The sequence below is a fragment of the Cyanistes caeruleus genome, unplaced genomic scaffold, assembly GCF_971803275.1.
Source record: "Cyanistes caeruleus unplaced genomic scaffold, bCyaCae1.hap1.1 HAP1_SCAFFOLD_91, whole genome shotgun sequence".
Lineage (NCBI taxonomy): Eukaryota > Metazoa > Chordata > Aves > Passeriformes > Paridae > Cyanistes > Cyanistes caeruleus.
The window spans coordinates 1,429,824-1,456,070 of NW_028255895.1; the positions used below are offsets into that span (position 1 = coordinate 1,429,824).

The 26,247-nt window shown below is 48.3% G+C and overlaps 2 protein-coding genes and 1 long non-coding RNA gene across 3 annotated transcripts in view; 1 reads left to right on the forward strand and 2 right to left on the reverse strand.

Annotated features, from left to right (window-relative positions):
• The window catches only part of LOC147646590 (uncharacterized), a 97,449-nt gene that overhangs the window by 14,458 nt on the left and 56,744 nt on the right, over positions 1-26,247 (reverse strand). The window lies entirely within an intron of this gene.
• LOC147646591 (olfactory receptor 14C36-like) lies at positions 1,939-5,885 on the reverse strand. The gene is made up of 3 exons (XM_086873245.1): positions 5,073-5,885; positions 4,018-4,142; positions 1,939-2,953 (listed from the first exon to the last, which is right to left on the reverse strand). Exons 2-3 carry the CDS (start codon positions 4,046-4,048, stop codon positions 1,998-2,000), a joined length of 987 nt encoding a protein of 328 aa, XP_086729371.1. The 5' UTR covers positions 4,049-4,142; positions 5,073-5,885; the 3' UTR covers positions 1,939-1,997.
• Positions 17,789-21,753, forward strand: LOC147646592 (uncharacterized). Its single transcript, XR_015281842.1, has 4 exons — positions 17,789-17,960; positions 18,072-18,305; positions 18,603-18,772; positions 18,923-21,753. It is a non-coding gene; the product is annotated as an uncharacterized LOC147646592 (long non-coding RNA).

The window sequence follows — 26,247 nt, forward strand, 5'->3', positions numbered from 1 at the left end:
AAAAGTCGCCTAGAGAAAGTTAGCATCATGTTGATAGAATGCCAGCAATTGCTTTAAAAATGTTCTTGTTTGAAATTCCCTTTAGCTATTCCCAGTTACACCCCGGTTATCTCTTGCTTAACATACCTTATGCTTTTAATATGAGTTTGTAATTGTTATAAAGCATAGAATAAAAATAGGATGCTTTTAGTATGTTAAGATTGTTATCTGGTTAAGATTGTTATGATGTTAAGATTATTAAGATGTTAAGAACGTTAAGACTGTTATGTCTTAGCCAAGGTAATTGTGCATAGGGAGGGGGGAAATGTAGTTAGTTAAGGTCTGGCAGTCGGAAGATATCACGCTGTACGGGAAGATAGGGCCCCTCTCCTGATAGCCAGCAGAGTTTAGTTTATGATGTAAGCAGACGGAAGTGATGTAATGGACACATACTATAGAATGATGTATCTTTTACCAATAAATGCCATTTGCCATCCACCACATTGGAGTCTGCGAGCACATGGACCGAGCGACCTAGGGTTGGTCACGGTGCCGTTCCTGAACCAGGTCACCACGCCACTGAAGGCAACACCTCAGCCATGGGGGAAGGTGCTTGGCCAAGGGAAAAGGAGGCTCCCTGGGTGCCCTGCTCTCCTCTCCCTGAGGTGCTGAGAACTCTGCAGCCCCTCCTGCCATCCCACCTGCCCAGGCAAGCACAACAGCCCTGGCCTTGGGGCCCTCAAGAGCTGCTCCTGCTCCAGGTCCAGGGACCATCCCAAAGCTGGGGCAGCCAGGAATCTGTGTCCAATCCTGTTCATTTCTGTTGTAATGGTGAGGGATCCTCAGCCACTTGGAGGTTGTTGATCAATTTTACTATTCCAGAGGCCACCTCTTTCTTGGGCTCATGGAACCAAGAGGCCCCTGTGACACTGCAGGGCCTTGTGGCACCATGCAGAGCATTGCAACAGAGCAGGACCTCGTGTCATGAGGCCCATGCCACTGGGACACTGCAGGGCCCCATGGAACCAAGGGGCCAGTGTTGCACCTCAGGGACTCATGGAATGAAGGAAACATGTTTGACACCATGGTGCCCAAGAGGCCCAGTGGTGACAGTGTGGAACCAAGGAGAGCATTGCTGCACTGTGAGACCTCATGGAACCAAGGATCCACTGTGACACTGTGGGGCCTTGGGGGACCAAGGCGCCATTGTGACACTGCGGGGCCCAAGGATCCACGGGACTTTGTGACACCAAGGGGTCCCATGGAACCAAAGGGACATTGTGACCCTGGGAGGCCTCATGGAATCATGGAGACCATTGGGACACTCCAGGGCCCCATAGAACCGTGGTGACCCCAAGTTGGCTGGGAGTGTTGATGTGCTGCAGGGTAGGAGGGCTCTGCACAGGGACCTGGACAGGCTGGATCCAGGGGCCAAACCCAACAAGATGAGGTTTAACAAGTCCAAGTGCCAGGTCCTGCACTTTGGCCCCAATGACCCCTGCAGTGCTCCAGGCTGGGGACAGAGTGGCTGGACAGCAGCCAGGCAGAAAGGGCCCTGGGGCACTGATGGACAGCAGGCTGGACATGAGCCAGCAGTGTGCCCAGGTGGCCAAGGAGGCCCCTGGCCTGGATCAGGAATGGTGTGGCCAGCAGGAGCAGAGCTTCAGTGCCACCCCTGACTTGTCCCCAGCTCTACACACAGACATTGCTGCTGCAGCTCCAGAGAAGGGAACAAAAGGCAGATCTCTGGAGAAAACTTTGCTGGGAGACCCTTTAGTTCATTTAAAACCAGCAAGAGTGCAGCCCCTCATTGACACAGTCTGTGGCCACAGGAAGGTGGAGAGAAACAAAATGAGAAATGGCACAAACAATGACATTTCTTTGTGGACAAGATTAAAAAATGAAAACCTTTAAGAAAGAAAGAAAGAAATTAAGAAAGAAAATCTCCAAAATGAAACGAACAAGAACTGTCAAAGACGACTTTTATTACAAGTGATTTGCAGAAACGGGCCAGCAGTTTAATGTTTCTGAAATTGTCCAGTCATCAGTGTCCACACTGCAGCCTTGAGCTCCTGGTTCCTCAGGCTGTAGATGAGGGGGTTCAGGGCTGGAGCCACCACTGAGTACAGAACTGACAGTGCCAGATCCAGGGATGGGGAGTAGATAGAGGGGGGCTTGAGGTGAGCAAATGAGGCAGTGCTGAGGAACAGGGAGACCACAGCCAGGTGAGGGAGGCAGGTGGAAAAGGCTTTGTGCCGTCCCTGCTCAGAGGGGATCCTCAGCACAGCCCTGAAGATCTGCACATAGGAGAAAACAATGAACACAAAACAGCCAAGTGCTAAACAGACACTAACAGCAAGAAGCCAAACTTCCCTGAGGTGGGATTTGGAGCAGGAGAGCTTGACGATGTGTGGGATTTCACAGAAGAACTGGTCCAGGGCATTGCCCTGGCACAGGGGCAGGGAAAATGTATTGGCCGTGTGCAGCAGTGAATAGAGAAAGGCACTGGCCCAGGCAGCTGCTGCCATGTGGGCACAAGCTCTTCCGCCCAGGAGGGTCCCGTAGTGCAGGGGTTTGCAGATGGACACGTAGCGATCGTAGCACATGATGGTCAGCAGGGAAAACCCTGTTGTAATGAAGAGAACATAAAAGAATACTTGTGCAGCACATCCTGTGTAGGAGATGTCTCTGGTGTCCCAGAGGGAATTGTGCATGGCTTTGGGCACAGTGGTGCAGATGGAGCCCAGGTCAGTGAGGGCCAGGTTGAGCAGGAAGAAGAACATGGGGCTGTGCAGGTGGTGGCTGCAGGCTACGGCGCTGATGATGAGGCCGTTGCCCAGGAGGGCAGCCAGGGAGATGCCCAGGAAGAGGCAGAAGTGCAGGAGCTGCAGCTGCCGTGTGTCTGCCAGTGCCAGCAGCAGGAAGTGGCTGATGGAGCTGCTGTTGGACATTTGCTGTGGCTGCACATGGGGACCTGTTCATGGATAAAGGACAGTGACAAGTCAGGAGAGGCTGGGACTCTCCTTTGTTCCTGCTCTGGGAAAACCTTCACCCAGGTCCCTGCCTGAGCTCCAGCTGTGCTGAGTATGCCAGGAGCAGCCAGGCCTGTGCCTGGGGGCTCTCCAGGAGCCATCCCTGCCCTGCTGCCCTGGGTTTGTGGCCATGTGGCAGAGGGACAAGGCTGGAAATTCAGAATTTGTCAGGGGAATCACTCCTAAAGCAGAAGGGCTTGGTAGCACCTGCACACACAATTCTGAAGTATGGCAGGAGATGGTTTTAGGAATTGTTCTCCTGCCCACACATCATTCCTGGTTCTCTGAGGTCAGAAATCCCCAGCATTTCTGCTGCACTCAGAGCTTGCCATTGAGAGATGTGAGAGGCAAAAGATTCCCTGTGGCTTAGGGAAGGTGAGGGGCTGGATGGGCTTGTTCCCAACTGCCCTGGCTTTGCACCTTTGGCTGGAATCAGAGCACAATCACACTCCTGTGTCACCCTGGCATAAACCAGACCCTGCCCAGGGCAGAGAGATCCCTGAATGTCTCACCCTCTCTAAAGGTCTCTGGGCAAGGTCTCAGCACCCTCATCTGCCAAGGACACTCACGGCTCCCTTGGCAAAGCCAGCAGCATTTCCTCAGCTGTGGCATCTCTGCCCTTCCCCGTGGGACATTCAGGGAAGTCCAAGAGGCTCTGGCACAGATTTGCAGCCAGGAGGGCAGCTCAGAGCAAGGAGAGGAACTTGGAAGGACACAGCAAGGAGATGCCCAGGTGTGCCCATGATGGGATCTCAGGGAGGGGACTCAGCTCATTCCCCTTTCCCATGGACTGCTTTGCCCACAGCCCCACAGGTCACAGGGAAGCTGGGACACCCCATTCCCATGGACACACCTGCCTGGCAGCAATCCCAAGGGCAGGGCCTGACTCAGCTGCTGCAGATGCCAGAGCCTCCCTGAGAGCCCCAGGTAACAATGACAATATCAGAGCAGTGCATTTAGGCTGTTTAGGAGCCTCCCAGCAGAGAGACTGAGCACCCAAAGTTACAATTCTGGCGTCTCTGTAAATGTTCCAACATTACTTTGCTGATCCTGGTGTGTCCCTTTCAACTCAGAATGTTCTGTGATTCTGGGATTACAATTCCTCTTCTGCTTCTCTCATCACCCTGTTGTCTATAATCAAAAGAGAAAAAACCCACAAAATTTTAACAGTATTAGAACAGTAAAGTAAAAACCAGTTTAATTGGAAGCTTCCAGGTGTCCCAGTGGGGATGTGGCATACCCAGCCACTTATTTCAACAATTTAAGAAGGTTGATTAATTAGGATATTTAACAGAAACATTCAATAGGAGATTCATTGCCCCAGCTACACGCCCCTGACTCAACCCATTCGAGTAGGTCCGAGGGTTTCTTTGCCCCACTTTTTGTTATGACTGCTCACATTCCAGTTAAAAAGCAAAATGTTCTTCCAGTAGCTCCTCTTTCTGATGATAAGACTATATAGTATTTCAGAAATCTATTTAGAAAGTCACTTTATTGTTCTAAAATCTAAGAGAAAGGTTAGGAAATGGACTGGAGCTAAATCAGGATAACAGTTATAGAAGTATATAATAGTAGTTTAATAGAGTTACTTAAGGATTATGATTTTATAACTATATAATAATAGTTTACAAATCTAAAAATATATTTAAAATATATAAAAAGTAAAAATCCTTTTGTCATCATTGCAACTTTCCCACCCTGCTTAAAGAAAGAAACTGAAAACACTCAGGGAATCTCCTGATCTTTACAGCAATCCCATTCTCACCTTCCTTTGGGAAGTGTCCTCCGGACCTCTGTCCAGGCAGGTCTGGAGCTGGGAGCAGCCCTGCCCCACACAGCCCCTCTCAGCAGCAGCCCCTGCCCTGCTCAGGGTGGCTCCTTCCCCCCACAGCTTCTCCCCAGCGCTGGGAGCAGCTCCCCGGGCCGGCTGAGAGCTGTCCCTGGCAGGCAGCAGAGTCCCTGCCCCAGCACAGCGCCCTGGGCTGCAGGACCCTGCTCTGCAGGACAGCCCTGGGCACCCCTGGCTGCTCTGCACAAGGGACAGGCAGAGAATGTACTCACAGAGTCTGTAGGCACTGGCATGTTCCAGCTTCAGGAGATGGCTCCAGGAGCTGCAGCTGCATTGTCCTGCAGCCAGAGGCTTCCTGTGTCAAGGGCTGGCAGGGATTCTGCCCCAGGCACTTCTCAGCACCTTCCCAGCCCTGACTGATTGAAGCTCTCTGTGCCTCTGGGCTGTGCCCGGGGTGGCTGCAGGCAGTGCCCCAGCCCTGCTGGGCTGGCAGAAGAGCTGCTCAGCAAGAGAAATGTGCTTTTGAAGCTCTTCTTGGTTTCCAGGAGCTGCCTCTGTGCCAGGAGCCCGGCCCAGCTCAGCAGCACAGACACAGCAGCAGGACTTTAATGAGCCTCTTGGGGCTTTGTGCTGAGGCCCTGAACATCAGTCCCTGAGAGGGAGGGGAAGAAACCTGTCAAGAACTCCAAGTCAGAATGGAACTCCAAAGTTTCTTTTCCTTTTAATGGGTCCCACTGAGGGATGTGACTGAGAAAGTGTCCCCAGGCTCCAGGCAGAGCAGAGAACTGGAGGCACTGATGACAGGTAGGGACAAAAAGAAGCCAAGGCTTGGTGCCCTGGGCCACAGCAGCCAATGCTGTGCCAGCAAGGGCTGTGAGGAGACACCTTGTCCTGAGGCCCTGGGGCCTCCTGGCACAGCCCCAGCAAGGCTGGCCACTGTCACCCCCTTGGCCTGCCCTCAGCATCCCACCTAGCCCACATGCCAGTGGCCTCAGGGATCTGCTGGAAGGAGTCCCTGGGGAGCCTTGCTCAGGAATGGCCCTGGGGGCTCCTTCATGCTCCCAGCAACTGCAGCTTTTTCAAAGAACTTTGGCTTTTGCCTTGGAGTCTTTTAAGAGTTTGTGCAATCCTGGCCTCCAATTATCTGCTGTAATTAGTCACTTGAGAGGCTTTGTCAGTAACAACACTCAGTGGAGCTCATTAATGCTTCAAGGTACTTCAGGTTCTTAAGGTACTTTCCTTTTTCCTTCCCACACTGAATCTCTGAGAAGTTTGTGCAATTATGGCCCCAATTATCTGCTTTAACGAGTCCCTTGGGAGCTTTGCATTGACACTCAGTGGGGCTCATCAATACTTTGAGATACTCAGGGCTTTTTCAGCTGCTTTGGATTGTCCTTTCCACACTGAGTCTCTGAGAGGTTTCTGTGCAATCCTGGCCTCCAGTTCTCTCCTCCAAGGAGTCCATGAGGAGCCTGTGCTGGGGATGGACCTCAGTGGCACCCATTAATCTTTGGAGAAACTTTGGATATTTTCCTCTGACTTGGACTCCTGGAAAGGTTTGTGCAATCTCCTCTCAGGCCCTGAGGTTCCAGGGCTCAGCTCCAAATGCACCACGGGGCTCATTAGGATCAAGCAAGTCCCAACAAACCATGGCTGTGCCTTGATTTCCCTCTGGTCTGGTGCAGTTCTTAGGAAAGTTTCCTGCAATAGTTATGGAGAAATAGTTCAAAGAACTTCTAGGAAATATGTGTTCCTATTTTAAAGGGTGTCTTTTATTCCTGTTCACTTTAGAGCAGAGGTGATTGCAGCATTCAGTGATCATTATTGATCCAGGGTCTCTCCTAAGGAGGTGTGGCCAGGTCAGAGAAGCTGTGTCTTGAGATCTGACCCAGTGTGGACAACCTTGTTCCACATTCCCCAGCCCCATCCTGTCTCTCCTCACTCCTCTGGGATCTGCTTTGCTCACACAACTGGCTGCACTCAGGCAAAGAGGGGTTTTCTTCTTTGATTTTAGCAGTCTAAAACTGCTGAGTTTCCCCGTGGAAAACAGACACCCTCCTCAAGTGTGTGCCAGCCCAAGGTGCCACCAAGGAGGTTCCCCTTCCCCAAGGCAGAACCAGGCAAGGAATGTTTCAGACACACAGGAAGCTCTGCAATAAACACAAACCCAGAGTTGGCTGAAGGCAGAATTAGAGCAGCTGCTGAAGGACAGACAAGCTTTGAACTCCTTGCAGCTGAAAGCACCAAGTGGGTGGTTGGGAGGTGTGTGAGTGAGGCAAGAGTGAAGGAAGGGAAATGCAGAGAGCCCTGGAAGTGCTTCTGTGCAGCCAGGCTGTGGGGAAGGGCACTGCAGAGCTGCCCTGGGCCAGATGTGAGGGTGGATTATCATCCCAACCTGCCCTGGGCCATGGCAAGGGGCTGTTGCCATGGACACTGCACTGACCCCACTGTGCCAGCCCTTTGCTCAGGGCTGCTGTCACTGCCCAGAGCCAGAGGGGATCCCTTGCTGGGGGCTTGTGCCACGGCCACCTGCCCTGTGCCGCGCTGGCTGGTCAGGCGTCGTGGAGCCAGCAGCAAACGCCACTGCCAGGGCCAAAGGTCAGCTCAGCCAGACAGAAAGGGTCAGTGCTGCCACCTGTTTCCATGGCAACCCTCCCTGGGACACCACACCTGGGTCACCTGTCCTGGCAATTGCCATGGAAACCCGGCTCATTGGAAATGCAACGGTGGACAAAGGTTTTAGTGGGGCCTGCCACAACAGGACAAAGGGTGGTTGTTGCAGTGTGTTTCTTGTTCATGGTATGTTCTGTTATTGCCCCAGTTGAAGGTTTGGTCCAAATGAGACCCTCCCACCCCACTTGGTCAATTTACCCTGAGTCACCTGTAAATTCTACCTTAGACCCACTGCATGCTTGGAATTCCACTTCAGAAATCCCCTAAATTTCGATGTTTGATTAGTCCATGTGACCCAATTTCCCCCCATACCTCCTTCATTGGATGATGATTTTGTGGACCCTGCCTTTTACCCTCCCCAGGATATCTCTGATTAGCTGATGCTTTGTACCCTCCCTTTGAACCACCTCCCTATTTCAGCTGTTGCACGCTCGCATTTTCTGTCTTTTGCCCCCAAGATTCCCCAGAGCAATAAATCCTCTGTTATCCCATGCAAAAGACCTCCCTCTCATCCTTGTCTCCTCAGAGCGCAGACTGACAGCCAAAAGCCACAGAGCCAGTGCTCCAGTCACAGCTGGGCTCATCCTGCTCCTGGGCTGTGACCCACTCCTGGTGCGGCCCAAAGTGACAGAGCCAGATCAGCTCCTGCCCAAGGTGTTACAGAGTGACTCTTGCCAAGGAACTTTGTGCTGCTGTCACTTAATATTAAATCTGGTTTTTGCTGCTCCCTTGCCGGGGATTTTTCAAACGCTCTCAAGCCCTCGTTGGTGACAGGGTGAAGGAGCCCTGGCCCAGGCTCTGGCCCTAGGGGACACAGGGATGCTCCTGGGGGTCCCTGTCCCCCCGTCCCACCCCCACGGCCCCAGCCCCGTCCCTGTGTCAGGCTCTGGGGTCGATCTGATGGAACATCCTCTGGGGGAGGCTGCGGCACCAGGTGTGGGGGAACCCGGGGGGACAGGGGACCCCGCTGTGCAGGAGCAGTGTTGGACTTCTCTGGGGGGAACTGTGAGAGGGGCTGGGGTGGAGTGACCTCCCCAGTGACCTCACATTGCCCCCTGTGATGTCACACTGCCCCCTGTGATGTCACACAGACACCTGTGACCTCACATTTCCCCCTGTGATGTCACACTGCCCCTGTGATGTCACACTGCTCCCTGTGATGTCACACAGACACCTGGGATGTCACACTGCCCCCTGTGATGTCACAGCCCACTCTGGGCAGCCCTTGTGATGTCACAGAGCCAACTCTGGGATGTCATCCTGTGACGTCATACAGCTGTGGTGGGATGTCACAGAAGACTGTAATGTCACAAAGACAGCAGATATTGTCACAGTCTACTGTGATGTCACAGCCTGATCTATGATGCTACACAGTGACACTCTGATGTCACAAACCATTCTCAGATGTCACAGAGCCACCCTCTATGATGGCAGAGTATCCTCAATGGCCTCACACCCTCCACTGTGATGTCACAGCCAGCTCTGTGATGTCACAACCCCATCAGTGATGTCACTCAGCCCTCTTTGTGATGTCATACAGACACCTTGTGATGTCACCGAACACACTTTGATCTCACAGCCAGGTCTGTGATGTCATACAGCCATGCCATGATGTCACAGCCTGCTCTGTGATGTCATGTATCTAATGTCTAATGTCACAGTCCTCTCTGTGATGTCACAGAATCCCCTCTATGATGCTGTAGCTGCTCAGTGACCTCACACAACAAACTCTGTGATGTCACAGACCCATCTGTGCTGTCACACAGCCCCTTTCTGACATCCCAGCTGCTCTGGGGCTCCCAGACACAGCCCCAGAGGTGCCGCTGTGACACAGCCCCCTCTGGGACATCACACAGCCCCTGCCAGTGCTGAGCCCCTGGCAGCTCTGTCTGGGCCTGCTCGTGTCCCTGAGCTGCCCTGGCAGGGCCCCAGCCCTGCTGGGCTGTGCTCAGGAGCTGCTCCTGGCCACAGCTGTCTCTCTGCAGCGCTGCCCTTGCCAGGAGCTGCCTCTGGGCCAGGAGCCCGGCCCAGCTCAGCAGCACAGACACAGCACCAGCACTTTCATCACCCTCTCGGGCCTTTGGGGCTCTTTGCATCACACTCAGTCCCTCAGAGTGTGCTCCAGAAACTTCTCAAGAGCCCAAAGTCAGATGGAAACACTGAAGTTTCTTGTAGTTGAAATGAGAGACACGAGTGAGAAAGCGTCCCCAGGTTCCAGGCAGAGCAGAAGACTGGAGGCCCTGATGGCAGCTGGGGACAAGCAAGGGAAAGGTGTCTGTGGTGCTGAGCAAAGCTGGATGCGTTTCAGGGATGCCAAGGGCCAAGGGCTGAGCCCCAGCCCCTGGCAAGGCAGATGCTGTCCCTCCCTCATTGCTCAGGGCTCTTCCCGAGCCACTGGCATGTGGGGATGTGCAATGCCAAGGGCAGCACCATGGGGCGGCCCCTGCCAGGCTGCTGGGCAGGGACAAGGAGGCAATGAGGCCCCAGGGCTGCCAGGGTCACTTGTCCCCTGCTGGCCTCAGGCCTAGGCCCAGCAGCCATGGCCAAAGGGCTGTACAAGTTGCCTCTGGCAGGGCCTTGCAGCTGCTGCCCATCGCTGTGCCCTCTCCAGCCCAGGCTGTACTACGGTGTTGTGATAGATTGGCATTAAAGAAAACAAAGTCAAACACCTAAGGAGGTAAAAATCACTGGTGGCTGATGGGAGTTTGTCTCCTCGCCAACAGCTGGCCATGTCTAAGAATTGACGGCAGTTTTAAGCACTGCAAAGTGAGATCAAGCTGTGAACAGCAGCTTAAGCCCTAAGGCTGGGAATTTCTTTGTCTCTTGGTTTGCTGGCTGTGAAAGGTAACTGAGCTCCAGCTGGCTTCCCGTCCCCGGCCCAGCCCATGCGGCCCGGGCAGGGGCTGGGCTGGGCCTGCCGCGGCTCCCGGCCGGGAGATGGGGCCTGCGGGGCTTGCCCCGGGCTCTGGCCGGGCCAGGCCGCTCCCTGGCTCGGCTGCACTTTTTGCTGCGACTGAATTCACCACAGACTGCCCAGGAAAGAAAGAAAAAGCTCTTGAGCTGCGGCGGGCTGAGACAGTGACCACACTCTCCAGAGCAGCCATGAAGAATCTTCCAGCGCACACAGCTCCAGCCGCTGCTCCGGCAGAGATCACAGAACCATCTACAAAGCCTGGGCAAGATTTTAACCTTTTCATTACCCAGATGAGACTTGCAGATTAATCCTTTTACCCAGAGAGAGAAAAAGAGAGGAATCAACATGTAAAGAGACTTTATAAACTATCAGAGACAGTAAAAAAAGAATTAAGCTTCAGAAGAGGTAGAGAATACGGAGATGCTTTAATTAAGCTGAAATATTTTTCTGTTAAAGCTATGGAGCTGGACAATTGTGTTCTGAAAAAACTCCTTTAATTCATGATAGAGTATATAGGGAGGAATGGAGTGTTCAAAGTGTGGATTTTGAGTAAAAAGTAGAGTAATTGTGATACAGTGAAGTGCTGGAACAGAGTGAAGCGAAAATTTGAAGCCTTGGGGGGCAATGAGAAAACTGTTTTCCAGTAGAGTTCACAGAGAGATGAAGAGAACTTTTGCCTTTGAATAACTCATCCTTAAAATGACATCCCTAAACTCATGGCCCATACACACCTCAGAGTGATGTGAAATGGGAGGAGAAAATCTGATGGCAGATTTCCAGACATCTGGCACCAGAGAAATAGAAAGCTATAACAGAAATAGTTTTCTTGTGAGAAACTCCATAGATTAGCAGAAGACGACTTCTGTTTCTCTACAAATGCTGATGAAAAGACTCTAGCAGGAATTGGTTTAAACACCAAAGTTCCAATGTTTTTTGTCTCTATGTTGTCATGTGAACAAGAGAATGGTTGGGTAGTGGGGGATAAAGGGGTTTTCTGGAGGTTTATTCTGGTGTTCTTATTCTTGTAGATTTGTTAATAAACGTTCTTTATTCCTTTTTAAGTTTTAAGCCTGTTTTGCTCTTGTTCTAATCCCTATCTCACAGCAAGAAATAAGTGAGTTTTCTAGTAATTTTTTTAGTTACTGCTTTAAAACCACAAGAAAATAACAACCTAAATCTCCACAAAATCCCACAAATTTATTTAAATCTCCTAAAAATCCCACAAAATTACAGAAAAAAATCCACAAAATTCCAGAAACATCCCACAAATTTTGATAAGAATCCGAGAAAATTTCCACAAAATTCGATAAATCCCCACAAAATCACACAAAACTATTTCAATCTCCTCAAAATCCACCAAATTCAAGAAACATCCCACAAAATCCCAGAAACATCCCACCAAAATTCCATAAAATTCCCTAAATCTCCTCAAAATCCAACAAAATCCCACAAAAATCCCACAAAATCATTTAAATTTTCTCAAATTCCTAAAACATTCCAGATGAATCTCACAAAATTCCACGAAATTTCTACAAAACTACAAAATTTCCACAAAATTCCATAAACCTCCACAAGATCCTACTAAATTCCACAAGAATCCCACAAAATTATTTAAATCTTTTTAAAATCTCACAAAATTCAAGAAACATCCCACAAAATTCCCCAAATCTCGTCAAAATCCCACAAAATTCCACAAGAATCCCACAAAATTCCAGAAAAATCTTTCAAAATTCTGCAAAAGTTACACTAAGATCCCACAAAATTATTTAAATCTCCTCAAAATCCCACAAAATTTTACAGAAATACCACAAAATTATTTAGATCTCCTCAAAGTCCCACAAATTTCCAGAAACATCCCACAAAATTCCATGAAATCCCATAAATCTCCTCAAAATCAGACAAAATTCCTCAGAAATCCTCAAAAAAATTTTAAAATCTCCTCAAAAACCCAACAAATTCCACACAAACCGCACAAAATTTCACAAGAATTCCAAAAATTCCTCAAAATCCAAAAAATTCCACAGAAATCCCTAAAAATTCCCAGAAATCCCTCAAAATCCCACAAAATTTTACAAAAATTCTACAAAATACTCTAAATTTCTTGAAAAATCCAACAAAATTCCACAAAAATCCCACAAAACTCGTTAAATTTTTTAATAATCCCACAAAAATCCCCAAAAATTCCATTAAAAATGCAAAGAAAATCCACAAAATTCCCACAAAATTCAACAAAAATCCCACAAAATTATTTTTCATAAAAGTCCCACAAAATCCCACAAAATCCAAAAGCCCACAAAATTATTTAAATCTCTTCAAATCCCTACAAAATTCCAGATGAATCCCATAAATTTCCACAAATTTCTATGAAATTCCACAAAATTTCTACAAAATTCCATAAATCTCACAAAATCCTACAAAATTCCACAAAAACCCTTCAAAATTCCTCAAATCTCCTCAAAATCCTAAAAAATCCCACAAAAGTCCCACAAAATTATTAAAATTTTCTTGCATTCCTACAAAATTGCACAGGAACCCCACAAAATTCCACAAATTTTCCACAAAATTCCATAAACCTCAAAAAAATCCTCGAAAATCTCTTCAAAATCCCTCAAAATACCACAAAAATCCCTCAAAATTCCTTAAATCTCCTCAAAATCCCACAAAATAATAGAAAAATCCACAAAATACTAAAAAATCCCACAAAATTCCTTAAATCTTCTCAAAACCTTACCAAATTCCAGGAAATAGCCCACAAAATGTCCTCCAGTTTCCACAAAATTCCAGAAAAATCCCTCAAAATTCTTGAAAAGCCCCAAAAATTCCAGAAACACCCCACAAAATTATTTATATGCCCCACAAAATTCAAGAAAAATCCCACAAAATCTCCACAAATTTCCACAAAATCTAAGAAAAATCCCTCAAAATTCTTCAAGTCTTTTAAAAATCCTACAAAATTGCAGAAAATTCCACAGCATTCCAAGAAATTCCCACAAAATTCCAGAAACATCCAACAAAATTGCAGAAACATTCCACAAAATTCCAGAAAAATCCACAAAATTAGAGAAATCTTCTCAAAACCCTACCAAATTCCAGAAACATTTCACAAAATCTCCTCCAATTTCCACCAAATTCCAGAAATATCCCACAAAATTCTTCAAGTCTCCTCCAAATCCCACAAAATCCCACAAAATTCCACAAAATCTACAAAATTCCAGAAAAATCCCACAAAATTCCAGTAAAATCTGATGAAATTGTTGGCATTCAGGAACACTCATCATCACAGAATGATTATATGCAGGTGCTTTATTAAGGGATCTGGGTGTCAGGGGTACACAGACCCAAATCTGACCCTTCTTGGTTTTTTGAGCTGAACATGTTTTATACTCTCTTGTTGTATAATTTACGTATCAATTATTAAACTTCCCTTCTTACCCTCATTACCTAACCCAAATTGCCAATTTACACCAAAATGCACCTCAGTGCTGCTGCTGGTGTCTGGTCATGTGTCCCCGATGCACAAAACAGCCCCACCAGCAAACAACACCTCATCCCCAATACCCGTTCCTCACTTATAGTTATTTTGTTTTAGAAAGAGGGGGAAGACAGGAGAGGAAGGGGAAAAAGAAAATATTCCTCCCCCCCAAAAAAAGGTCAGAGCTAATCTTTTATGCTTTGTTATAGAAAATGGAGAGCAAAACCATCCTTGAGTTCCTGACGTTCCTGACCATCTGGATGCTCCTGAAAACATCATCTGTGGATGCCTGGCTAGTAGCACAGCCCCAGGAGAACGTGTGGATCACCCTGGCAAAGACTCTCAAACAAGAGTACATGTGCTTGTCCATGGGCAGCGCCACCAACCCTCTGTCACCCTGCCTGCCCCAGCGAAGGCATTCACGCCCGCATCCAGAGACTCCAACACGCGCTCCAGGAACTCCAGACTGAAAAGGAGCCCCAGTGGTCTGAAGACCTTTTTGGGAGCTGGGGACTCAAAGGATGGGTTGCCTCCCTCCTCAAAAACAGTTTTTGGGTTTTCCTAATCATTATTATTTTCCTATGTATGTTTTCATGTTTTCAGAAGTTATTAGCCAAATCTCTGGGAGATGCCTTTTTAAGAAGTAAAGAAGGGGGAGTTGTGGGGGCCAGGAAATCAGCTAATTCAGAGATCCTGGCCCTCCCTTGGAGGCAAGGCACTTTGCTCTAAGAGAGAGAAAAGTATCACTGCCAGCAATCTTTGAGTTAGTTCTGTTAAACTGTTACACTCCACTGGTGTTCTCCCCTGCCATCCCACCCCATACCTGTATCCCAGTTTCCCCAGCCCCTCTCCTCCCCTATAAATCCCCCAGTTTTTCCCCTGTTCCAGAGAGCAGCTGTCACTGGCTCCCTTCGCCGAGGGCCCGGCTGTAATAAAGGCCAGTTCTCTGCGGAACGCCACACAGCGCTCTGCTCTCTCCCTCCGTGTCGCCTGCACGCTGCCGCCGAGCTGAGCTGAGCTGAAATCACTCGCCGGGCAGAGGACGTGTCTGTGCCCCGGGCAGCCCAACCGCAGAACGCTTCCCCGGGAGTCGCGGCACCCCTGACACATCCACCGCCGCGACAACCTATGAGAAAGCACAGCTGGGTTCTGCTCAGGGCATTTCAAACTCCCTGGGGTGTTTGGGACTTGCCCTTGCAAAGGCAGCATCTCAGGAAAACTCACAGTTTCTCTCCATGGACTCCCAGGATGTGTTGGCTTGGAAGGGACCTTAAAGCTCCTCTTGTTCCAACTCTCAGCACACTCAGGACACCTTCCCCTAGACCAGTTTGCTCCAAGCCCCATCCAACCTGGCCTTGAACCCTTCCAAGGGTGAGACAATCACAGCTTCTCTGCAACCTGTTCTGTTCCTCCCAGATCTAAAATCATACCAAACTTAGCAGCCTCAGAGATCGATTTCTATCAAATATCTACATTTTTCTAGGAAAGAAATATGGCAAAACTTGTTTGCATCTGACTTTGCAAAATCAACACGAGCTCTTCAGAAAGGGCTGCCACCCACCTTTCTTATTTTTCCCCATTTGGTGGAACATTTTTATTCTGTTGTTGTTTGAAGCAGTATTTTAATGTATCTGGCTGAGGCTGCTTAAAATAGTTCAGCGAGACACCAGGGTGTGAGGGGTGGAAACCTGAGCTCTTACACATCCAGTATTTCTGTTGTTGGATGTCTTCAATCCCACCTCTCTGCTGGGATGAAATAGGTGCTACTCATCCAATTTCTAAAGGATCATGCATCAGGCTGACACTATTTGAAGACTTCAAAATAAAAAAGCCAATTGAAACCAACCTCTGCTCCTTTCCATTTTCTCTATTCCACAGTTTAGGACAGAAGACAGGAGAAAGATTGTTTTGGGAACAATGTTTTCAGGACTCTAAAAAGAATATCAAAACCGCTCTGCCACACTCTCAGCTGCTGCAGCCCCAAAAAGCACTGGCTGTCTTTGCTCACAGAGTCACAATTGTGCTGGCATTTCTACCACACCACAGGACAGTGATTTTTTTCTTTTTCTCCTGGAAATACCTACAGAACTTCTGGGTAGCAAGGCAAACATGAGCCTCTTTTAGTGGCCCTTGAAATTGGACATGTGAAATGAGGTACACAAAGCCACAGGCCAGCTGAACCTGGCATCTCTGAATGGGTCTTCACATTCTCCCCAGAAAGATGAATGGCAATCACTATTTTGGCAGGGAAACTGCATCAGCTGGCAATTTGGTGCAGAAAATGTGCTTTCTGCTCCTCTCACAGCCAAAACTCCTACCCATTTCTTGGAAGTCTTTCTTAGATAAGGACCATGTTCAGCTGAGTGGCAGTGAAGCCAAATGGCAATCCAGGAATCAATTGTCCTGTACACAATCTCCTCCATCCACGTGGAAGTTTACTCACGGGCACACAGGAGGAAGGAAGGAACCCAAATGCATCATTGGACATAAAGTCAGACGTGTTGAGGGATGAAGCAATCTTGCAGAGATATGGAAAGCTGCCCTGAAAACCCAGTTCAGGGAGAGCCTGAGCTATTTTGTGCTTCTAGGCCTGAAGATGCTCAGGATCTTTCCCAGACGCTCAGCAGGCTGTAGGATTGTGCCTGAATCTGGCTCTGGAAATGCCAGTGCCTCAACGGAGAGCTGTGGCAATGATTTCCATTGCTTTGAGAGGGGCCACAGTCCTGCAAGAGTCTTTCAGCAGAGGAAACAGCAGCCTGGAGGGTGGGCAATGCTGCATCTGGACCACTGCATGCTCATCCTTCACCACAATGCAGAGCTGCCCCCAAAGCTGCCATGGATCACTTTTTCGATTTCTCCTGTTGGATATATTTTAGAGAAGTTGTTCAAGGTGGCTTTAGATGGTGATCCCGTAGGAAGCAGCCATGTGCCTGCTGTGATATCCTTACAACCAATCCTAACTTCTCATTTACTTTGGTTTGCTTTGGGGTTTTTTATCGATTTGTTTGATTGGTTTCTTTGGGTTTGTTTGTTTGTGTTTTTGTCTGCTTTGGTTGGAGTTTTTTTCCTTTTAGAAATGACTGGTGAATTTGGCACAGCCAAACTCCAGAAAATGTAAACCAGGCTTGACTTTCCAGAAATTGCTTTTGGCTGGCTTTAGCTGCATTCCCCAGGATCACGATCACCAGTAGATATTTGCAGGTTTTGCCCTGCATCATCAGCTTGCCTAGACTTTGCTCAGTGTTTCACCAATGGAGAAGACAATGGATATTTTGCCAAACCTCCTTTCAAACAACAAAACTCGGGGCAGCACGACAGAAAAGAAGAAAAGAAAATCTTCCCCAGTTAGAACAAAGACAGAGTCCCACCATTTTCCCCTCCACTTTCATTTCTTTTCTACATTTAGAGGCAAACCTTCCATCTCCAAAAGCTTCCATCTCTCACTTCCTGATGCCGTTTGCCACCCTTTAGCCTCAACCCCCACGGATCTGAGTGCTGTCCATGTGGGGCTGGGGATGCTCAGCCTGGAAAGAGAAGGGGCTGGGGAGGCCTCCCTGCAGCTCCAGGAAAGATGGGCACAGAGAGGAGAAGGCTTTCAACTGCAGGAGTGAGATTGAAGTTGGATCTAATGCAGCTGCTCTTTTCCACTCAGGCTGCTGGGCCACTGGCCCAGGCTGGGCACAGAGGCTGGGGATGCTCCATCCTTGGCAACATCCAAGGCCAGCTGGGAGCAGGGCTCTGAGCAACCTGTTCTGGGGGAAGATTGCTCAGCTTGGAACAAGATGGTCTTTAGGGTCCCTTCCAAGCCCAGCCACCCAGGGATTCCATCATTCTAGCATCTCCCTTGTCCACTTCAGCCTGGGCCTGGGCTCCTGGCACTGATGTCACAGTGCACACTCCAGCTAGAACTTCCAGCATCCAGCAACGGCCACAACACAACCCTTGGCTCCTTGTGTCAGCACGCTCTTCACCCTGCTCCAGGCCTACCCCTGTCACCTTGTTGTCACCTGCTCCCTCATACCCCCAGCAGTCCCAAAAGCTCCCCGTTGAGTGCATTTTGCTCTCCATCCCTGCAGGATGTCTGCATTTGCTCCAAAGAAAGTATGGTACTATTCCACGGAGGTGGACACCCCGCAGCTGCCTGGCTGGGCTGGAGCTCTGTGGGATAGTGTGGGAAAGGGACCCCACTGGGAGATTTTGCTACCTCTGCAGGCTGTCACAGACACAGAGGAGGAGATGGAGGTGGATGTGAAAGAGATGGAGGAAGAGATGGAAGTGGATACACAGATGGATACAGAAGAGGACATGGAAGTGGACAGGGAGGATGCTGGAGAGGAAGAGATGGAGGTGGACATGGAAGAGCACATTGAGGAGATGGAGATTGATATGGAAGATGAGGAGGAGGACATGGTGTTGGGATGAAGACCCATGCCAGCAGCAGAACAGGCAGGTGCTCCCCACAGGCAGAGTGGGTCCCCTGCTGCCAGCCTGGGGCTGGGCTGGGCACTCCCTGCTCAGGGACACGCTAGCCCATGCACTGGATTCTGCTGGCCATCCCTGGCCTGGCCTGGGCTTGCTTTGGGCCACACAAGCCCTGTTCCAGTGCCTGGGCCACAGCCCCCAGCCCCAGCCAGCCTCACTTCTGGCAGCAGAGTCCCACTGTGCCAGTGTCCCAGCCTGGCAGCACATGGAACACCCCTCCATGCCTGACTGCACTGACCGTGCTACTTGTTTTTCTTCCAGGACTGAGGCACATCCCGGACACAGATGCCACCCTGCTGTATATACGTTTTACAGTTGTTGTGTTCTGATAGACGTTTTGGAGTTTGCTTAAGTGTTCTGTAAATACGTTTCATGTAGTTTTGTTAGATATGTTCTTAGGTAAATAGGTTCTATAGTTTGTTGTTGTTGTTGCTACCAATATTCTTACAATGTAAATATGTTGTGTAGTTCATTCTTGTTCCTTTTCTTCTACAAATAAACATTCTTTGTTTTTCACACCCCAGTTCTCTTTGCATTTGCCTCGGGCACATTTGCAAAGTTGTGCTTTCCACTCGCTCCAGGTTCCCAGGGCTGGATGTCCCTGCGGGAGCTGGCACAGCCACCCCAGGAGTGGGCTCCCTGTGCACAGGGGGTCCCACTGACAGAGCTCACCCTCTCCTTGCAGTTTCTCTGCACACACTTGGTAGCTGGAGGGGCAAATCCCAGTGGGCCCTGTCCCATGGCATCCCACATGGGAGCAGGGCTCAGCCTCATCCATGGCTCTTCCCTGGCTAGCCCCAGGGCTAAGGAGGCTGCACTGGGCTGCGGGCAGCCTGCTTCCTGGGCACCCTGAGGGGCTGGAGCCAGCCTGGAGGGAGCCTCAGCACAGGGGCCTCTGGCCCACATGCACCAAGATTTCCTTTGGAAACCCCCTCTGTCACCACACTCTGCTACAAGCACCACATCAATTGTTCCTCCTAGTTAAAGGGGAGACCTTAATTGGCACAAATTTGTCCCTTGGACTTTCTAGCACAGCAAATGTCAGCACTTGTAATCCCTGTTCTGCACTCCCTGCTCGGGCACCAAAACATTGGAACCTGCCAGAACATCTTGAATTAGCACCAACCTGCAGAGAGCTACAGGGGAAGAACAACCCCCAACCACACAGGGACATTGATGGGCTGGGGCAGAGCTGAAACTAAAGTATTTTAATGCCAAGAGACAGGATTTTTTATTGCTGAATTCATTCTCCCAGGACAAGAATGAAAGCTTTCAGTCTCCTCACCTGCCACACATGTCTATTGCCAAGGTTTGCTTCTGGGTTACGACTGATTTTCACTAATCTGTTCAGAACTCTGATGCTCTTCCTGCCTAAGGTGCAGAGATGATATTTCAGATATTTCAGAGCCAGGTGAGCTCAGCACAGCTTGTGCAACACGCAGAATTTCCAGACCCACAGATTCAGGCCATGCAAACTGATACTTTTTCATCTCTGTGCAAAGATCACTGCAAGGATGTCAGTGATGTACCACACACTGCTCAGAGCTGTCCCTTCTATCCAGCTCTCCCCAGTCACTTCACACACTTCACTCCAAGCACTTTCTGATAGAGTTCAGTAGCACATGGGATTTCATCCTGGCTTTTCTTCCTTTTCTCCTGAGCTGTCTCCAGACACCGTGTGTGGGCACTGCAGCAGCATGAACGTGGCACCTCCCTGACACTGAGATTCATGTCACAACTTTTCATCCAAAGCAGCAAAGAAATGATTCCCACTGGCTCCCACACGGCTCCCTGGCAACTTTGTGCTGCTGCAGCTCCAGCACCAGCCCTGGTGCACAGCAATTTCAGGAGGAGACACACAGAAGGAATCAGCCATTCCCAGAGAAGAAACATCTGTTTGCATGGCCCAAATCCCCACAACACTGCAGACTGTGCTGACCCTGCACACTCTGCATTTGCACTTCAGCCTCTGTGCCTCACTTTTCCTCTCACTAAAGTCCCCCCAGTTTCCCTCATGCTCACATTCCCAAGAGAATTCAAAGCAGCATTAGGAGCAGGGATAGATGATGGGAGCTGTCCCAAGGCTCAACAAAATTTCTCAGGCCTGACAATTCTAGCCAAGGACAGAGGAAAAACCTGCATGAAAGAGGTGTGAAATCAAAGCAGTCATCAAATTTAGGTAGAATGAGAGAAGCTGAAGAGCTTTTCAATGTTTGCAACAAGATTAGCAGCTCCAGGCACACGAGGGATGCGACATTTTCCCCACTGTAACAACTCTGGGATGCAAATTGCATCTCAAATCCTTCTCCCCAGCTCTGGGACTTGTTCAGCCACCAACATGGTGCTGAATTTTTCAAGCAAAGTGGAAGCTGGTCAGAGAGGTGGCTTGCAAATCCAAATCACAGAGGACAGCTTGGAAGCAGCAGCCAGAGCCAAGAGAGGCAGAGCCTGGCCCTGGGGTGCAGCACAGCCACACAACACATGCCTGAAACTCTGAGAAATGAAAGAATTTGCCACAGTCGAGATACAGAAGGTACTTGATGGAATCCCTGCCTCCTTCATGATGCATCAGCATGCAGGAGAACACAAGGATGAAGATTACAGGACCTTCTGCTGCTGCTGCTTCCATCTCCTGAGTCAAATCTCACCAAAATCTCTCACTCTTGGGCATTCCCAAAGCCTCAGATTCCCTCAGTCCTTGTAGGATTTCAGTGCTGAGGAACATGATGGGAGATAAAGGCACTTGCAGACACCAGAGATGCATTTTCTGCCTGAGGTGCATTTCACTGCCCAGCGTAGCTCCTCTAAAACCATTCCAATCAGCCCCTTGGACAGCACCAAGCCAGCAGCAGAACATCAGTGCCTGAAAATGCTTGGAAATGCCATTCTTTGAGATTTCTCTGCAGCTCTCCCATTTCATGGTGCCATTGCAGGGCTTTATCCCATCACTCAGCTCTTGCAGAAAGTCTTGGCAACCAGCTTCAAATGGATTTGTAGTGCTGAGCAAAGAAGAGGCAATTTGACTTTGTCTCCAGTGAATGAAATTTCACCTCAATCAGATGAACTCTGTGTTCTGTGATTGGCCATGTATAGAGCAATGGCTAGCTAGCAAAGGTCATGTTCCCATGCAGCAATTAGCTGAGAAAGAATTAAACAACAATAGAGTACCGTTGGTTTGAGATGTTGCAAGGTCAGAAAGACCCTGGTGATAACTGTGAACTGAGAACAGGACGCTGTGATCAGAAGAATGAGAATTCAGCACAGATGAGAGACCACAAGAATGTGGGACTAGGTGGAGTCAAGCTTAAATGAAATATCCAAGAATGAGCTTGCTTTTGCACTATGTATGAGCCTAATTATTGGTGCTATATAAGTGGTTTTAGAGTTATCAATAAATGAGACTTGCTGATCATTCATATTGAGTGCTGCATTTCTCCCGCCGAACTCATCAAATGGCGCCCGAACAGCAGGGACCTTTGGGACCTTTGGGACCTTTGGGACCTTTGGAACCTTTGGGACCTTTGGGACCTTTGGGACCTCTGGGACCTTTGGAACCTTTGGGACCCTTGGGACCTTTGGGACCCTTGGGACCTTAAAAAGGAGCTGGAGTCGGCCAAGGGAGTTGGTGTCAGGGGATGGGTCCTCTGCAGCAAGGACGGTGAAACGCAACAGCTGTGCCGCGTTCCAGGCAACCTCACAGGAGAGTCCTGATCACACAGCAACGGTGCCGCGCCCAGGCGACCACAGAGGAGAGTCCTGCCGTAACGTGCTGCCGAAACATTGTAGGGGCTGCAACAGCGCTGACGGTAAGATGGAAAGGCAAGCAGCATATGATTTATTTACCTGCTTTTTAGAAAAGCGACAGGTTAAAGACTTTGATTTGCGCAAGGAGCTCCCTCGACTTCTTGCTTATGGGTATGCTCAGGGTTGTTTTCAGAATCCCCATACAGTCCATGAATTAAATGAGTGGCGAAAATTTGGAGATAAATTGTGGGAAGCTACTTTAGATGATGATAAAACTGCTAAAAAATTGAGAAAACTGTGGCGGACAGTTCATAATGTTCTTTTGCAGTATCAGGCTGAACAGGCAGCTGCCACAGAAGCATCTGCACCTATGTCAAAAAATAGATTATTAGAGGGAATTAATGAGTGTCCATTGCCACCCGCCACGAACACAGTAATCCTGACCCCCCCCACACAGTCACTGTCCTCTGCTGCAGCTGCTAATCCTTTTGTGCCATCTCCAATTCCTTCACCTACTAACCTTGATTCTGGAACGGAGCCTTCGGCACCGTTACCATCCTCCCCTATGGAAAATAAATCTGTCCCTGGGGTAGGGCATGAGTTAGGTGAGGCTATTGCACGGGAAAGAAGGGAGACATGGGCTACGTTGGCACGGAATATTTTGCAAGAGGGAGATCAGGAAATAGCAGATGTTGTATTGGAAGTAGCATGTCCTGTAACCTTTGCACCGATGCAAGGGGGAGGAATACAAGCTCAAATTACAGCTTTAGATTGGAAATGGTTATCACAGTTGTGATCTACAGTCAGTCAGTTTGGAGTGACCAGTGAACCGGTTAGACAGATGATTGATTATTTGTGGGGTACACAGATTTTGTTGCCTGCAGATTGTAGGAGTATTATGAAATTGATTCTTAGTCAGCATCAGCAGTTGTTATTTAATGCACACTGGCAAGCTTATTGCCAAGAAAGTGCAAATGTGCAAAGACAGGCAGGTGATCCACTGCATGGGCTAACTTTGGAAGAACTAATGGGATTAGGAGCATATAGTCAAGTGGAAGCACAAGCTATTTTGGGGCCAGGTAAGTTGAGAGAAGGAATGCGGTTAGTGCGAGCTGCATTTGATCGGATTAAGGAGCCAGGAGGTATTCCATCTTATATGGGTATTAAACAAGGGTGAGATGAGCCATTTGGAGCATTTATTGATAAAGCAGCTGCAGCTATAGAACAGGCAGGTGTTCCTGAGTATATGAGGGGAGCATTATTAAAACAATGTGCATTACAGAATTGTAATCCAGCAACCAGGTCAGTTTTAAATTCCCTAAATGCTAATTGGACTACTGAGGAGGCATTAGAGAGGATGTCTAATATACCGGTGGGCTCACAGGCAATGTTAGCCCAGGCAATTAAAGAACTGGCATCGAATCAGAGTCAGGTTTTAGCAGCTCTTGCACCCCTACAAGCAGCTACAACCAACAATGGCAGGATTCCAGCCTCCCGACTGAAATGTTTTTGCTGTGGCAACCTTGGACATATTCGGAAGGAATGTACTGTACCATCTGTTTGGTGCAATCAGTGTCGCTCCAATACCCACACTGATAGTGTTTGCCGCCAGAGATCAGGAAACGGGAAGGTCAGCGCGAGAAGCCGCCGCGCCAGGACACAAATAGCAGCTGCCAGAACATCAGTGCAACTTCCCTCCAGCCTGCCACAGCAGGGAGCCTCGGCCTGGACCTGGCAGCCTCAGTGACTGTGGATTTATTGACATCTCAGCCCTACAAGATTCCCACGGGAATTATGGGACCAGTGATAATAAATGGAAAAGCTGTGGGTGCAATAGTGTTGGGACGTTCATCTGCTAGTCTAATGGGACTGTTTATTTTACCTGGAGTAATTGATGTGGTATATTCTGGTGAAATATATATCATGGCATATACACTGGCACCACCAGCCAGAATTGATAAGGGACAGCGAATTGCACAACTGCCACTACCACAATATACCCATCAATTGACACCACTGAAAAATCAATTACAGGGTACGGGTGGATTTGGTTCTACAGGAGGACTTACATTGCTTACCCTGGGCTTAAACACTCGACCCAAGCGAAAAGTTGTTCCCAATTATAACGGAGAATCCCACCAATTAGAAGGACTATTGGATACTGGGACAGACTCAAGTATTGTTGCTCCACAGTATTGGCCCCAGGAATGGCCTTTGTTGTCCAGTATGGTTACTGTTACAGGGGTGGGAGGCTTAACTTTGGCAAAAAGGTCTCCACAAATCCAGATTCAATTAGATGGGAAGGTCATCAATTCTGTTTTGTCAATTGTTCCATTACCAGACAAGGTTCAATGTCTAATAGGGCGAGATATTTTGTCCCAACTTGGTGTTATTTTGACCAATGAGCACCCTTTAGAATAGAGGCCATTGTTTGGACTTTCCCACTCCCACTTAAATGGATAATTCAGGAACCAGTATGGGTTGAACAGTGGCCTTTAAAAAGGGAAAGTCTGCAGCAAGCTCATCAATTAGTGCTGGAACAATATCAACAAGGACATTTAAAGTTGTCAACAAGTCCTTGGAATACCCCCTTTTTTGTTGTAAAAAAGAAATCTGGAAATATCGATTGCTGCATGACTTACGTGCAGTAAATGAACAAATGGAGCCAATGGGGGCGCTACAACCTGCTTTGCCCAATCCTGCAATGTTGCCAAGACATTGGCCCTTGTTAATAATTGATTTAAAGGACTGTTTTTTCACTATCTCACTGCATGAACAGGATACTTGCAGATTTGCTTTTACCTTGCCTTCATTAAATCGAGCAGAACCAGACAAGAGATTTGAATGGACAGTTTTACCACAGGGTATGCGTAATTCTCCTACCTTGTGCCAGCTTTATGTTGATAATGCTTTGCAGCCACTACGTGTTCGATGGCCTACAACCATTATTTATCACTATATGGATGATATTCTTTTTGCTCAGTCACAACCTTTTGCAGATTAACAAGTTAAAGACATTCAAACACAACTACTTCAGAATGGACTGGTTGTTGCACCTGAGAAAATACAGCAGTCATCCCCATGGAAATATCTCGGGGGGACTTTAACTGAGCAGTATGTTGCCCCTCAGAAACTGTCATTGAACACGTCACTTCATACTGTTCATGATGCTCAGCGATTGCTGGGGGATTTGCAATGCCTTAAACCTGTTGTGGGTATTCTTAATGAACTTTTACAACCCTTATGACCTTTGTTAAAAGGTACTGATCCTACAGCACCTATACAGGTCACCAGTGAACAACAAGAAGCTCTCAATAAAATAATGGACGGTATCCAGACAGGTGTTGTTCGTAGGCGAGATTCAGACTTGGACATTAACTTTACTGTATGGTTTGGACCTCAACATCTCATCGGTGCTTTAACACAGCAACAAAAGGAAACAGGGGAAATATGGGTATTAGAGTGGTTGTTGCCACCATTACAGCAGAGACATACCTTAATTCAAAAAATTGAAATTTTAGCAGATTTAATAAAACAAAGGTAGAAGCGATTGTGACAAATTATGGGTGCAGATCCAGCTGTAATTCAGATACCAATAAAAAAGGACACTTTAGATTGGTATTTAATTCACAGCTCCACACTGCAAGAAGCATTGCTTGACAACAGCAGTGTGGTCAGTACTGGGGAGGTGCCTCGAATACCACTACGATGGATAGGCCAGCAGAATTGGATTGAAAAGCCCAAACGATCATTTGTGCTGTTACCAGGGGCATCAACAGTGTTCACTGATGCTGGAAAGAAATCTCGCACAGCTGCTGCTACATGGCAAAATTCACAAGGACAATGGAATCATCACATTATTCCAGCTCAAAAGGAGGACACATTACAAACTCTGGAATTAGTCGCTGTTGTTTGGGTTTTGGTGCAGTTTAAGGGTCCTGTTAATGTGGTAACTGATTCTTTATATGTTGCAGGAGTGAGTGAACGTATTGAAAAAGCAGACATAAAGGAAGTAAAAAATCCTCGTTTATATGAACTGTTTTTGCAGCTTCAAAGAGCAGTAAAGTTGAGGACTGCTGCCTTTGCTATTATCCATATTTGTAGTCACAAATGGGATGTGGGTTTAGGAGAAAGAAATGCTAGGGCAGACCGATTGGTTTTT